The 15253-nt window shown below is 37.9% G+C and overlaps 1 protein-coding gene across 1 annotated transcript; it reads left to right on the forward strand.

The window, feature by feature from the left end:
• The first annotated feature begins 718 nt into the window (after window positions 1-718).
• On the forward strand, window positions 719-14219 carry ccdc3a (coiled-coil domain containing 3a). Its single transcript, XM_056455116.1, has 3 exons — window positions 719-1250; window positions 3508-3682; window positions 13599-14219. Exons 1-3 carry the CDS (start codon window positions 883-885, stop codon window positions 13884-13886), a joined length of 831 nt encoding a protein of 276 aa, XP_056311091.1. The 5' UTR covers window positions 719-882; the 3' UTR covers window positions 13887-14219.
• The last annotated feature ends 1034 nt before the right edge of the window (window positions 14220-15253 follow it).

Genomic DNA, 15253 nt, shown 5'->3' on the forward strand with positions numbered 1-15253 from the left:
TTGGTTAGAATAAAAGCAGTTTTTAATGTTTTTTTTTTTTTTTACATTTCAATGTCAATATTTTTAGCCCCCTTAAGCAATTTTTTTCTGATTGTCTATAGCAGTGTTTCCCAACCCTGTTCCTGAAGGCACACCAACAGTACACATTTTCAACCTCTCCCTAATCAAACACACCTGAATCAACTCAGCAGAACATTAGAAAAGACCCCAAAACCTGACACAAATGGGTCAGATAAGGGAGACATACAAAATATGTACTGTTGGTGTGCCTCCAGGAACAGGGTTGGGAAACACTGGTCTATAGAACAAACCATCATTATACGATAATTCGCCTAATTACCCTAACCTGTCTTATTAACCTAATTCACCTAGTTAAGCCTTTAAATTGCTCTTTAAGCTGAATACTATAGTATCTTGAAAAATGTCTAGTGAAATCACTAGTAGGTAATCAGTGATCAATTATTAGAAATTAGTTATTAAAACCATTATGTTTAGAAATGTGTTTCTCTCTATTAAACAGAATATACAAGGGGGTTAATAGTTTAGGAGGGCTAATAATTCTGACTTCAACTGTATAACCATTGAGGACAGAAAATTAGTCCAAGAAGAGAATGCAGCTGTGCGTCTGGTGATGAACGCAGGACGCAGCTCGTCTATTGGCTGTTTAAACTCCAGCGCGTCCGATTGGCCTGAGACAAACTTTAGGAGTGATGGACCGAGGAGGAGCAGGACGTGGGAACTTTTGCTTCTGAACCCACACCAGTCCGGACAGTTCAAGACTATGCGAAGTGACCCTGGATAACCCGCATGGGCGCCTTCACTATCCACTAACCTGTGAACGAGCACTTTTTACGCGCGCGTAAATTTACTGGCACTGGAAGCATGCACCTTGCGCTTCTGCTGACGCTGGGTTTCGGCTCCGCGTTTGCATGCCAGCTTCCAAGCGAGTGGCGACCCTTGAGCGAGGGTTGTCGGGCTGAACTCGCCGAGATTATCGTGTACGCCAAAGTGCTGGCCATCCACGAAGAGCCGTACGCGTCCAGCCTGTACAACTACCTGCCGTACCAGAAGCACGAGCGCGCCGAGGACGCGCTGCTGTACGCTGCGGAGGTGGAGTTGCTATGCGACCAGGCGTGGGGCAGCATGCTGGAAGTGCCCGCGGGTTCACGCCTCAACCTCACGGGACTCGGCTACTTCAGCTGTCAGTCACACACGGTGATGGAAAACAACTCCTACATATTCTTTCTCAGGTGGGTGCAAGAATCAGTTGTTATTTTAAGCTTCTGTTGGGGGGTACCTATTGAATTGAAACAAATATTTTTTATATGATTATGTATTGTTTATTGTTTTCAAAACTTCTAAATAAATTTTCAGTGGAATAAATAAATAAATAAATAAATAAATAAAAGACATCCATTAAAAGCTACTTTAGGCCAAATCCCTACGAAACTTTAAGGGATAGTTCACCCAAAACGGAAAATTCTGTCATTATTTACTCAAACTCTATCTGTCTGGAGTTATTTTTTAACCCAAAAGAAGTTATTTTGAAAAATAAGCTGTAAACCTGTAACCATTGACTTCCACAGTGTTTGTTTTTTCTACTGTTGAAGTCAATGGTTACAGGTTTCTAACATTTTTCAAAATAACTTCTTTTGTGTTCCAATCAAGTGGCAACCTTCAAACTCTCCCTCATGAAGCAAATGTGGAAGTAACTGAAACTGCAATTCTTCAAAATTCCGCTAGTCCTGGCTCCATAATAGAGCAGATTTATTTTGAGCCCTCTGTAAAAATGGCCAACTTTACAGCAGAAATAAGGGGGTTTACAGCCTGGTACAAAGAACGATTTTGGTTCATATAGCTAATATTATCATTCATGACTGTGAGGGGGGTGAATTTTTTTATAACTCATCCGTTTTCTTTTTATTAAGCTATAATAAGTCTGCATAATTAAGGGCATGGCCACTTGAGTGACAGCTAGGTCTCGTTATGTCATTCCGGCTGATCAGCCGCTGAACTCGGCATATTCATCGTATTTTTGTTTTGTTTTATGTGGCTTTACACAGTCAGCTGCTTTTTAAAATTATTTCTTACAATTATCAGATGATATGTCATGCTGTGTGCACTTAATTGTGCTCACAAACCATTCACGGCTCTGTTTCCCAGGTGAGTGAAATAATTAACTTATACCATCTCTATAAATGTATTTGCTTTTTTTATTCAAGAAAATTTATTATTTATATTTTTGTAGACCTGTAATGCACTCCAAAATCTGACAGATTGATTAGCTGAAGGCTCTAGAACAGTTATCTGAAATGTTGTCATACAGTGTTATGCCTGGATTTCATCAATAGCCATGCATTTACTAACACAGACTATGTTTTAAGTGTTTGGAAGTAATTGACGCTTTCCTCTTGTAGAAAAACGTCATAAGAACAATGTTTAGTGGGTCAATGTATTACAACAGTGTTTTTAAAAGTATAAACACTTTTTTTTGATATGGTGTACAGCCAAGCACATGTAGTCAGAACACAACCGAGTCGCAGGTAATGAAGTATTAAGTGTTTTTCCCAAAGAAAAGCCTGTCTAAGCAAAATGCTAGCTAGCTTCTTTTGCGTTCTTCAGAAACCTATGGGTGACGTCACAAATACTACGTCCATATCTTTTACAGTCTATGGTTCCAACAGTAAAGGGAAACTCATAAAGGTATGGAACAATATGAGGTTGAGTAAGTGATGAGTACATTTTCATTTTTTGAGTGAACTATCCCTTTAACTACTACATTATATTCCCAAACAAATCATTAGCGGTTTATGAATCATTCAACTCCCATACTCAGATTTTCCATTGAACTTTCAACCTGAAACAAACTGCTTAAAATGAAGGTTAATTTATGATTTTAATGTGTGTGCAGATATTGAGAGCCCTATTGTAGGCACAAGTATCAAACATACCGTATGAAAATTTTACCATAGTTTTGTAGGTTAAAAAAACATGCTTATTGTAGTTTAACCATAGGAATAATCAATTCATCATTATTTTGCTACACAAACTATAGTCTAACTAATGGCATTTGTAGTAAAAACTGAATTAGTGCACCAAAAAAAATGACTGCTACAGTTTTACAATAATAAAACATTTACAATCATTCATTCATTCATTTTCTTTTCGGCTTAGTCCCTTTATTAATCCGGGGTCGCCACAGCGGAATGAACCGCCAACTTATCCAGCACGTTTTTACGCAGCGGATGCCCTTCCAAGCCACAACCCATCTCTGGGAAACTACATTAATTATATTGTAATATTATTATAATTAAAACATATATTTTTGTAAAGCATTGTATGCACAATCGACAATTAACATTAAGAACTGAATAAATATTTTCAGTTTGTTTCAGTAGCAATCGGATATATTCAAGTTAAGCCATCATATCAATCAATAAAGCATTCTCACATGTACATGCAAACAAACATTACAGTGTGTGTGTGTGTGTGTCTCTCCCTAAACAGGATGGATGAAAACTACAACATCCTCCCGCATGGAGTTAACTTCCAGGATGCCATATTCCCTGACACTCTGGAGAACAGACGCCTGTTTTCGAGCCTCTTCCAGTTTTCAAACTGCTCTGGTGGACAGACAATGCACGACTTTAATAGCGATTGGGAGAGCCAGGAAGACAGCAGGGTACGACACCAATAAACACACACACACACAGATTGGGGTTAACATGCACTGCAATGGGAAGAGTAAACAAGAAACTCCTTAATGATGCAGATTAGGGCTGTATGATATTGGAAAATCAAACATTGCAATGTTTGTTATTCTGAGATATATACGCTACCTGGCAAAAGTCTTGTCACCAATCCAAGTTTTAGAAGCAACAAATAATAACTTGACTTCTAGTTAATAATTTGGTGTCAGGAATGGCTTATATGAAAGGCAAAGATTCTAGATTCTAGCCTCTAGATTATGCTTATTTTACCAAAATAAAATATGATCATGTCTTGATTTTTAATGATTTAATTAGGACAGTAAGGTTTGACCTTGCTTAGACAAAAGTCTTGTCACTTAACAGAAATAATGTACATTATAGAATATAAAGTCATGGTGCAGTTGAAACAGAATGAATATTGTGTATGACTCCCATGAGCTTGGAGGACTGCATCCAATACATCTCTGCAATGACTCAAATAACTTATTAATGAAGTGAATAGCAAAGAAAGCGTTCATCAAGAATCCTTGGATTCGTCTTCAATGCCTTCTTCATTTTACCACAGACATGCTCAATAATGTTCATTTCTGGTGACTGGGCTGGCCAATCCTGAAGCACTTTGACCTTCTTTGCTTTCAACTTTGATGTAGAGGCTGAAGTATGAGAATAAAGACTTTGCTCTCTCCTGTGGTTTGTAATGTAATGGGCAGCACAAATGTCTTGATACCTCAGGCTGTTGATGTTCCACATGGCTCAAAAAACACATGCAAATGATCCATTATAATACAGACTCATATCATGCAGCTATTGCAAATGATCACATTGTGATATCGATGCTGAAACTAATGCAGCCCTAATGCGGATTCAACATTTGCAAGCAGAAAGTGATCCATCTTGTGAAGACAAGGCATAAATCGTCATGCATACGTTTGAGTGCATCATTAGGGGCAGACGTTCAAAGCAAGTTCGGCTTTTCGAAACGACTCCGTTGTAAATTCAAGAGGCTCGTAAAAGGCTTTTTATGAACACCGCAGTGTCTGCAAGCACAGCTGTTTTATTTTTACCTGTGAAAACACCAGCCCCATTCTAATAGTGCTGATATCTAGAGACGAAACAACTAAAGCTGCAAAAAACGAATCAAGGATTCTGATTGGCTGCAGCCGAAAAGGTGCGAGTAGCGCAGGAAGTGAGAATAATATGAATGTAACATGTTTGAGTCCTCATGGGTAAAAATGGGACTTCTGGTTTATAAAGTGCACACGTAAACACACAACTCCCTTTCTTTGGTGGTCTTTTGTATTGATCACGGTAGGGAATTCAAGAGCTCGTTCGGCCCGATAGAGACCGGATTAAAGACCTCCCAGCTAGAGCTGCTTTACCTTACACTCTCTCTCTCTCTCTCTCTCTCTCGCTCTCTCTCTCTCTCTCTCAGAGTTAGCCTGTCCCACCTAAACACACACATCTGCCACTGAAAATATAGAAGAGATTGAGCATAAAAAAAGAAGAGACGTCAGCTGGACATACTCTTGGGGAAAGGCGGTGGGTTTTGAAAGGAAAATAAATCAGGCGTTTGATGTGGACGGTTCGGGGCAGAATGGGAGGAATGTCAGGGGTCCTCGGGGGTTATAGAGGATGAGAGCATATAAAACACACACACACACACAGACACACAGTATCAGTGTTTGCCTTAATGAGATTAGCCTGCTGTACATTCACTCACATCAAATACAAAGCCGCTCATTAGTCGGACTGTGGTCTGAGAGGAGAGGGGTTCATTTTAAGGCAAACACAATGAGAAGCCAGAATGTACAGATAAATAGGCACCGAAAGCCGAAAACAGTCATCAGCTCAGGGTCAACGCTTTCATATTTGGTAATATACATACAGAGAACATGAGGGGAGTGGGAATTTCCCTCTTCATTCAGATAAACATGTACAGTAGTACAAAAAGGATTTGGCCCGTAGCAAAAAGAAAGTAGTAAAAAACTTTTGATAATAAATTTCAACTGGTAAACAAGAAATGTACCGTTCAAAATGAAGTCAAGTGTCTGAATTATTTAGCTTTTTCAGGCTAATATAGAAAATGACATGGTTTATAAAATTATCATTCATATTATTTATTTATTTATTCGGGTTGGGTCATTTAGGTTGATTTTCTTTTTTAAATATCTAATGCTATTAAATTCTTACTTTGTGTCTTCAATGTATTTTTTTGGTTACTGACTAATATTGTATTGCTCATCAAAACAGTTCTTATTGATCTTAATTTTTATATATATTTTTAATCTGTGAGAAATCATTTACACTCACAGAGGATCACGTGCTTATGATTGACTACGGCCGGTCCTACATTAGCTAATGCATGATTCACCAATCAGACGATTCCTAACTCATATAAATAACCAGAGTGTCCTACCTTATACCTTATGGCCCGTTTCCACAGAGTGGTACGGTATGATTCAGTATCTTGTTATGGCCGTTTCCACTGTCAAAAGGTACCTAAAAGCGTATCATACCGTACCACTTTTTGGGTACCCTTTGTAAAGGGTACCTAGACCGGCAAAAGTGTACCAAAAGGCGGAGCTAGATGCGCAGCTGAACGCTGTTGGTTTACAGAGATACGTCATTCGCTCCTGGACAAGCCAGAATGAAAACAAAGGATCCTCCATATTTAAATACACAGCCGAGACATTACACCATAATAATATATACATATAATAACGAGTCATGGTCGACCCGAGCTCAAACAAACCTTGTCGTCATCTTGATGACCAGCCACAATGCCAAGAAGAAGAGCAGACTCTACCCTGTGTGCCCTGTAATTTTTTACAAGGCTGTTTAAAGCTTGAGCGGTTTCTCTTTCTCAATTGCACTCGCTGCTCGTCTATATTTGAAATAACAAACTTCTTGAGCTGCTGATGATAGCGTGTGCGTGATTATTGAAGATCTTCGGACATCCGATCCTCTCAGAAACAGACAAATGCGAGACTGACACACGAAAACGCAAAAGAGAAGCCGGAAAAAACAAAGGAGCAAATGATTCTTTCAGCAACCTAAAACATGAATAAACTGCCATGTTTAGGTATTATCATCACCTTTTGGACTATTATATAAAGCACAATAAGGACTAAATGCATGCTGTGTGTGTAGTTTTTCTGTAATTGGTAACATGTCAGAGACTGTAAGGGTCTGTATGTGTTCATATATGCTGCATTTATTTATTTTATGTAATCATAGACATTACAGTAGGGTATTTCGCATCATTAACATCATTGACATCAAGTACAGTATTAACGTGTATCTTTGTCTTGAAGAATCCCCCCTTCCACCCCTTCTCTTTCCCTTTTCCTTGACAGGGTGGCACGGCAGCCCAGTGGTTAGCGCTGTTGCCTCACAGCAAGAATGTCTCTGGTTCAGGTCTTTACCCGGCCAGTTTACATTTCTGTGTGAAGTCCATGTACTCCCTGTGCTCGCGTGGGTTTCCCCCGCGTTCTCCGTTTTCCTCCCACAGTTCAAAGACATGTAACAGAGGTAAATTAAACCAAATCAGCACCATAGATGAGCTCTTAATCAGCAGCACATCCTCATAGCAATCCTTAATCCCCCATTTGCCTTAACAGCAGGGGAGTTCTCGAGATCTACCTGAGCTCAAACTCCCCTCTTGCCCTGCAAACGTGAGGGAGCCCCGGGCTCGAGGATCTTATGAGCTCAGGGCTCTCTCCTGGGACAGCATGCCAATCCAGCTTTATTATCAATCATCAGCTAAGTGTAAACTCTTGAAAATGTCATTAATTCGTGTTATGGCAGAGGTAAATTGTCCAGCCGTTGTTGCAGTCTTGAGTGGAGTCTATACACTTTTGGTTAATTTAAATGAATTAACTAAAATCTTTCTTTTGAACTGTACAACTAAGGAAAAATGTATTTTCAGAATTTGTGGTACTTGTAAGCATCATAAGCTGCCAGAGGTGTGTGCACCTTGTATTGCTTACATTGTGGGGAGCAAATATCACAACAAGGATAGTAATACTAGTAAAAAAAAATGGTTCCTATGAGGAAAACAGCTCCTAAATCACACAGAGTGAAGTATTCTGAAATTGTAAAAATGCAGATTGTTTACTGTGAGGGTTGGTGTTAGGTGTAGGGGATATAATATACAGTAGAAGCTGTTATTACCTCTATGCCAAGTCCCCATAAAGATAGCTGTACAAGTGCATGTGTGTGTCTATGTATGTCTGTGTTAGAGGCATTGACCTGTGTGTGTGCGTGTGTGTGCATGTGTGTGTGTGTGTGTGAGAGTGTGTGTCTGTGTTAAAGGCATTGACCTGTGTGTGTGTGTCTATGCATGTTTATGTTTGAAGCAGTGACCCGAGGAGGTGCAGAATTCTTTTAACAGGTGTCTGCTGCTTTAAACAGATGTGTCCGGCCCTCGGTCTACATGCAAAGAGGAATATTCTGCTTCAAAACAATTGAAGCTCTATTAACAGCATCCTTATTGAACCCTGAGCATGTTCTTCAAATACTGTCACGTTTATTCAGGTATCGCAGCCCATAAAAGACACAGTGGCAATTCAGTAATCACATCTGTACAGAGAGAGAGAGAGAGAGAGAGAGAGAGAGAGAGAGAGATAGAGAGACAGACAGACAGATGCAAAGAGAAAAGATAATGATGGAGTATGTGTGCTGCAGGAACAGGTGGGGGTGATTATCAGGCCCGGGAACCTCAGAAAGATAATGAGAGTGCTTTTACACAGGAGCTTTCCTGTGGGAAAAGGATTGCTCGAGGCCGCCTGAGGGACTTTTGTGCTCTTGTGACTGGAGCCAGTGCGGTGTCTTCCCCTGCTTCCTCTACCATCCGTCTTAAACACACATTATACAGTATTAAACGCTAATTAGATTCAGATGAATGCAAAAACACCATTGCTTTTGTTATACACTGCAAATCATTTGAATGAATAAGGTAGCATGGAAAAGGCATGGGATATCTAATGTCTGGGTACTTGAATATTTATGACATGATAATATTGGGTAATTTCCCTGAGATGGGTTGCGGCTGGAACGGCATCTGCTGTGTAAAACGTGCTAGATAAGTTGGCGGTTCAGTTCGCTGTGGCGAACCCGGATTAATAATGGGACTAAGCTGAAAAGAAAATGAATGGATGAATATTGGGTAAATTGCGGTTTATGTCTTTAGGTGACGTTCTCTGCGTGGGGTAAAAAAGCAACTTTATTTCAGCTGCGCCACTCTTTCACTCGCGTTCATCATAGTTCAAGCTCTAACTACAGGGGTAAGATATACTGTGGGTGCTAATTTACTGTGCGTGCTAATTTGTACTATTATAAGTAAAACACAAGCCAACATTTCTAAAATATTTTTACACAGACTGCAAGATACTTTCTAAAAACTATTTTACAGATATAGAAATAATCAAACTACTGAACATAGATTGTCACATATGTTTTTTATATGCTGTAACAAATGTAAACGTGCATTTTATTTTTAAACACGCAACATTAGGTCATGTATATTTACCTGAAGGTTTTGGAAAAAGTTTGAAAGGTAAAATTGTGTATGAACCCTGTACAGCATGTCCATGTGGTCTTAATTAGTATTAAAAGTTGATAAATCTATTTAGAAAAAAATCTAAACATCAAAAATGCCATTTTTCAAGGTATTACATTGTGTATCAGATTTTCATAATACATGTGTATTTGTCCAAAAAGATTTTCGATTATTATTTATTTTTTTAAAGAGAGGGATTCTGTGTAGTTCATGCACCACGCTCAGTGATTGGTGCATTATGTCACGTTGTTGTTGCTTTTTGTGACATATTTATTCAAAATAATCAGGATGAATTTAATGCACGATGTGCTCTCAAAAATAGTCAATTAGAAGAAAGTTTTAAAGATATTGTGACACGGGTTACAGTCCAAACAGACTACAAAAGCGGATCATAAACAATAATAATAATAATAATAACAAATAATTAAAGTAATCGATTAACAAATAAACAAATAAACTTTTAAAGAGGACGTTCTTTTGAGATCTATCTATCTATCTATCTATCTATCTATCTATCTATCTATCTATCTATCTATCTATCTATCTATCTATCTATCTATCTATCTATCTATCTATCTATCTATCTATCTATCTATCTATCTATCTATCTATCTATCTATCTATCTATCTGTCTATTTGTCTATCTATCTGTCTGTCTGTCTGTCTGTCTGTCTGTCTATATATCTCTTCATTCTTTCTCTTATTGTCACTTCTACTTGTTTGCCATTTTTTCTTTTCTCAAAACAGTCTATTGTTATAGATGACTCATTGACCATCACATCTGGGTCTGGTTTGGGTCTGAAAGCAAAACAGGCTATGTTTGGCTCTTGTGGCTGTAAATACACATCACCTACATTAAGAAGAAACCTTATGTCAAATACTATTAGCAAATAGCTGTTTACTGTTTTACAAGCAAATGATTGACCATAAGGTCTTGTGAATGAGCAGAGATGTTTATTCCAGTGTGTGTGTGTGTTGTTTTAGGTGTGTGGCTCTCCACCTGTCAGGGTGTCATGTAGTTTGGAAGAGCTGTCATTTGGAGAGTGCTGGTGTTGTTACGCCAGTGGGTGTTCTGTTTAGACAGTAGGACACAACAATAGTCATTCTCATGGCTTCTTATTCGCTGCATACATTTATATCCGGGAACGTTTTTAAATGCTGTGTTTATCCCTTCAGTATTTCTGTAGTGTATATCATTTTAAACATTTTATATATTCATTTGTTATATTCAGAATTATTCGCCCCCCTGTATATTTCCCCCCAACTTCTGTTTAACGGAAATATTTTTTCAACACATTTCTAAACATAATAGTATTAATAGCTCATTTCTAATAACTGATCTATTTTATATTTGTCATGATGACAGTACAAAATATTTGACTAGATATGTTTAAAGATACTAGTATTCAGCGTAAAGTGCAAGGCCTAATTAGGTTAATTAGGCAAGTTAGGGTTCTGTAGACAATTGGAAAAAATATATTGCTTAAGGGGTTTGATAATATTGACCTTAAAATGGTTTTAAAAATTAAAAACTGCTTTTATTCTAGCCGAAATAAAACAAATACGACTTTCTCTAGAAGATAAAATATTATCGGAAATACTGTGAAAATTTCCTTGCTTTGTTAAACATAAATTGGGAAACATTAAACAAAGACAAGAAAAGTAAAAGTAAACACAGGAGAGCTAATAATTTTGACTTGAACTGTGAAACTGTGTACAAATCAGTGTTTGTTTTATAAAAACTACAAAAAGTACAATGAGGTTGCATTATCCCCAGTTAATCAATCGAACATTTAAAAAAGTATTTATTGGAATCAACAAACTGCTTTCAGCAGAGTAAGAATAATCCCAAAAACCTCTACTGTAGAGAGAATATAATCTGCAGCAACAAAATCACAAACTCAAAAGAGCTTTAGCCACAGATACGCTTGTGATACCAATACCATGTTAAAATACCAAGTGAAACTTTAGTTTTCATGACTGCCATTTGTGTTTACATTCATCATCATTTAATTTGTGCAAGGGGTATATGCACACATGGACTTTTAATTTTCAGCCAGTCAGCCCTAGCGCTTCTGTTGAACTGTCTTTTTATTACAAAATTGCCACATTTAAGATCTGTTTTCTTTAAAAATCAGTGATCTTCACTGCCTGATCGATATACAATATGAAGTGGGTCTCAGATCGGACAAGAAGCACTGCATTAAATTCAATTTCCACCATCATGTCTTTAAAATATGACAATTTATTTTACAGCAGTATATTCAATGGAATTTCTGCGCTCATCTGTTGCTACTAACAGCGCTAGAGTTTACACAGTCTATCGTCTTGTTTTACACTTGAACAACTACATGAATGCTTAAGTCTATTTAACTGAATGATTTATAATTACATTACAACATCGATGCTGTCAAGCAACCTTCTTACATTGAAAATGGTCACATAAAGCTTTCACTGGAAGTTTATCATTGGCTGAAAAACACTAGCTGTGCATATAGCCTATTAGATCAAATGGTGGCCTTTGACATCATGTACCACAAGAATTGTCCCTTTACAATAAGGATTTGGGACTTTCCACTGTTCAGACTGAACATACGGCCTCCCATCGCTCAGATACACACAGAAGCAGCCATGCAATCACACAAGCTCCACATGTGCACACACACACAGCATGTCCCAGCTTGTGTCTACTGTGGGCATGACAGCAGGCCACTTTTGAACTGCCTCCTTCATACACACACACACACTGACATATGTGCAGGCGCAAAGAAGAAAGGCATGGCTCAACTGGAAATAATAGGGTCTGGGATTATGTCATATTGTGTGTTGACCTTTTAATTATTATTTTTTGTTTAGAGGTATATATTTGAAATGGCATTGCAGTGATATACAGTTATCCAACATCGCATTTAGATGAATTTGTATTTAAGTTCTGTTCATTTTGCTTTTTATTAACAAGTAGGACCAGCAGGGGGCGCTCAACCTGTGGTCTAGTGGGTCCTAATGCCCCAGTATACTGATGGGGACTCTATACTGCTCAGTGAGCACCGTCTTTCGGATTAGACATTAAAGCGAGGTCCTGACTCTCTGTGGTCATTAAAAAATCCTAGGATGTCCTACGAAAAAAAGTAGGAGTTTACCCCGGTATCCCAGATAAGCGCTATATAAATGTACAGAATTATTTTTATTATTATTATTATTATTGCACAACAGAAATGGCATTAGTGAGAACAGCAATTGAGAAAGCATCTGCACTTCATATATACATTGCACTTCATATAAATGATTGTTATAGCAGCTCTGTAATGTGTTATATTGTTTGTATCCGACTTTGATGAACTGAACAGTTTCTGTGTCAAAGGAGCTGGAGCCTCTGAGCCACACCCACATATTACATCATCAGACCAATGTTATTTGGAAGAAGTTCACCAGCAGAATGAAGTTTTACAGGACAGTTTGCTTTGGCTTTTGGTTGTGGAGTCCTGAAAATCCCCAAAATATTTATGTTTTTTGCACTGATTTTATTTGGAATTACATCACACCATTCTTAAATTCAATTTGAAGTATATTGGCTTTCAGTATGGACTAATATTTCTGTGCAGAAGTTTGTAAAAATAATTGTTTAGAGTTTAAGAGCTGAAAACCTAACACATAAAATAAAAAATAACACTTATAAATATTTTAATATACAATTTAAACCACTTGTTTGGTAAACAAATCTACTGTGTTCTCTCATATAATACACTCAAAAGACATAAAATATTACTCTACGTGTTGTATATAATTTATCTGAACATTTCCAATTATACAATAATTTTCAATAATTCAATAGTATTACTGAAATGATTATAAAAATGGTAGCGTGATGGCGCAGTGGGTAGCGCTGTCAAGTTTGCATGTTCTCCTCGTGTTCACGTGGGTTTCCTCTGGGTGCTCCGGTTTCCCCCACAAGTCCAAAGACATGTGCTATAGATAAACTGGGTAAGCTAAATTGTCTGTAGTAAATGTGTGTTTATGAGAGTGTATGGGTGTTTCCCAGTCGTGGGTTGCGGCTGGAAGGGCATCTGCTGCGTAAAACATATGTTGGATAAGTTGGCGGTTCATTCCGCTGTGGCGACCCCTGATGAATAAAGGGACAAAGCGGAAAAGAAAATGAATGAATGATTATAAAAACTGAATAGATGTATATTTGCTCAAATTTACAGAGGTACATAAAAGATTCAATGATGGGCTCAAAAATCTTCAGATTTCTGTGCGTGCACATACTGCATGTGGGCCTACAGTACTCATAAGTGACCATATCGCTCTTTGTGCTTTTAATTTTTCAGCTGCTGTGTTCCTCCATGCAGAAGGTGTTGTTTGAGGAGGAGGAGAGGGTGGGACAGCTTGAGGAGCGCGTGGCCGAGCTGGAGAGGAAGAACGAACAATTAAAAGAACGAGTGGGAAAACTGAGGCATTCTCTGAGGAAAACCCGGAAAGTGCTGCGCCGTGCTGAGAGGGAACGCCAGGAGCTTCAAGAGCATCTGAAGACAGTGGAGAGACATGCAGGACATCACCTCAATGCCATTCCACCCCAACACAGCCCTTCACAACACAGATACACACACGGACTGTGAGCTCCAACACTCACACTCACAGCACAAACATATGGACTCGTGAGGCTGCAGGGCAGTCTACAAAATATGTAATATTTCAGCAATAATTCAATTAACTTGTACATAATTTTCATGTTGAAGTTTATATAAGATAAACGTTAATAAGCTTTTTAAATTGAAGATCATATTGTAAAAATGAAGACTTCATAACTCACAAATGACTTGTTAGTGTAACCTAATGTAATAGTGTAGACTTGTATTCAGAATTAGAGCAATTAACTTTGATTAGGTGAATTTTTAACACCTTAAAACATGTCTACAGTGTTTTAGTTCACCCAAAATTCTAATATTTACTCATTTTTAATATTTGTTAACACTCTAGCAGAAAAAGTACAGTTAAATCACCCACATAAACACACACACACGCGCGCACACACAGTTTGATCAGAAGCGTGAGGACACATGCTGTGATTAAACTGAATAGCATTACATCTGATTGTTCCGTTCTGCTGTGGCTGATAGTAATGCATCACAGGTTCAGTTATCAGGCAGACAACCCAGTGACGGCTTTTCAGCAAATCCTCACTCACACTCCTTTCATCTGTTGAGCAGATTGAGATAGAGAGCAGAGGAAGGGCAAGGAGTGTATGTTTTCAACGTGTCCAATTCTGAGAAATGATGGCCTCCCTCATATTCCCAGTTGAGGAGTCTGCAGTCAAGCTGAATCTAGTAAGGTCTGAACAAATGAAATCTCAATCGTTATTCAGTACAAATCATATTTCATTTATAAGATGACACACATTGTAAATAGTATGTTTGCCCTGATGAGGATTACCATTTTCTATTTCATATAATTGTACATTGAATATATTATTCAGAAGGTCATGATTCACACTTATTAAATAATTACTTTGTATAGCTTTTATTTTACATTCTTAGGTGATACAAATCACAGACGTTTCGGCACAATGACTTCCTCAGTGTGTGACACAATCCTCTCACTCCACCCTTTTATCCCACAGTCAATCACATTGCGTCATAGACGGCCACTCAAAAGTTAAAAACAACCTCACTTTCATTTCAATATACTGTAATTAACCACACAAAAAACATTTCCCTCACCTTTAAAAACATTATCTCCATTGCACAGGAAAGTAACATATAAATTATCGACATTAACTTATTCATGTCTACATCAATGCAACGAAATTTCGACAGTCCAAAACACAAAAAAATACTCTTTAATCTCATTATTTGTTTCATTACATACTCAAAATCCATGATTCACAATATTCTAGCTGAGCAACAAACCATTAAAGAGACACAGAAAGGTCCAATTCCTCATTTATTCCTCTTGGTGTAAGTGATTTTAAATAGTGAATCCATAA

Source organism: Danio aesculapii, chromosome 4, assembly GCF_903798145.1.
Source record: "Danio aesculapii chromosome 4, fDanAes4.1, whole genome shotgun sequence".
NCBI classification, from domain to species: domain Eukaryota; kingdom Metazoa; phylum Chordata; class Actinopteri; order Cypriniformes; family Danionidae; genus Danio; species Danio aesculapii.

Bases quoted from the DNA above. Each gene is read 5' to 3' on its own strand.
- ccdc3a (XM_056455116.1), top strand. From the start codon at position 883: ATGCACCTTGCGCTTCTGCTGACGCTGGGTTTCGGCTCCGCGTTTGCA. The intron at 1,251-3,507 runs GTGGGTGCAAGA...CTCCCTAAACAG, and splicing joins TCCTACATATTCTTTCTCAG to GATGGATGAAAACTACAACA. The intron at 3,683-13,598 runs GTACGACACCAA...TTAATTTTTCAG, and splicing joins AGAGCCAGGAAGACAGCAGG to CTGCTGTGTTCCTCCATGCA.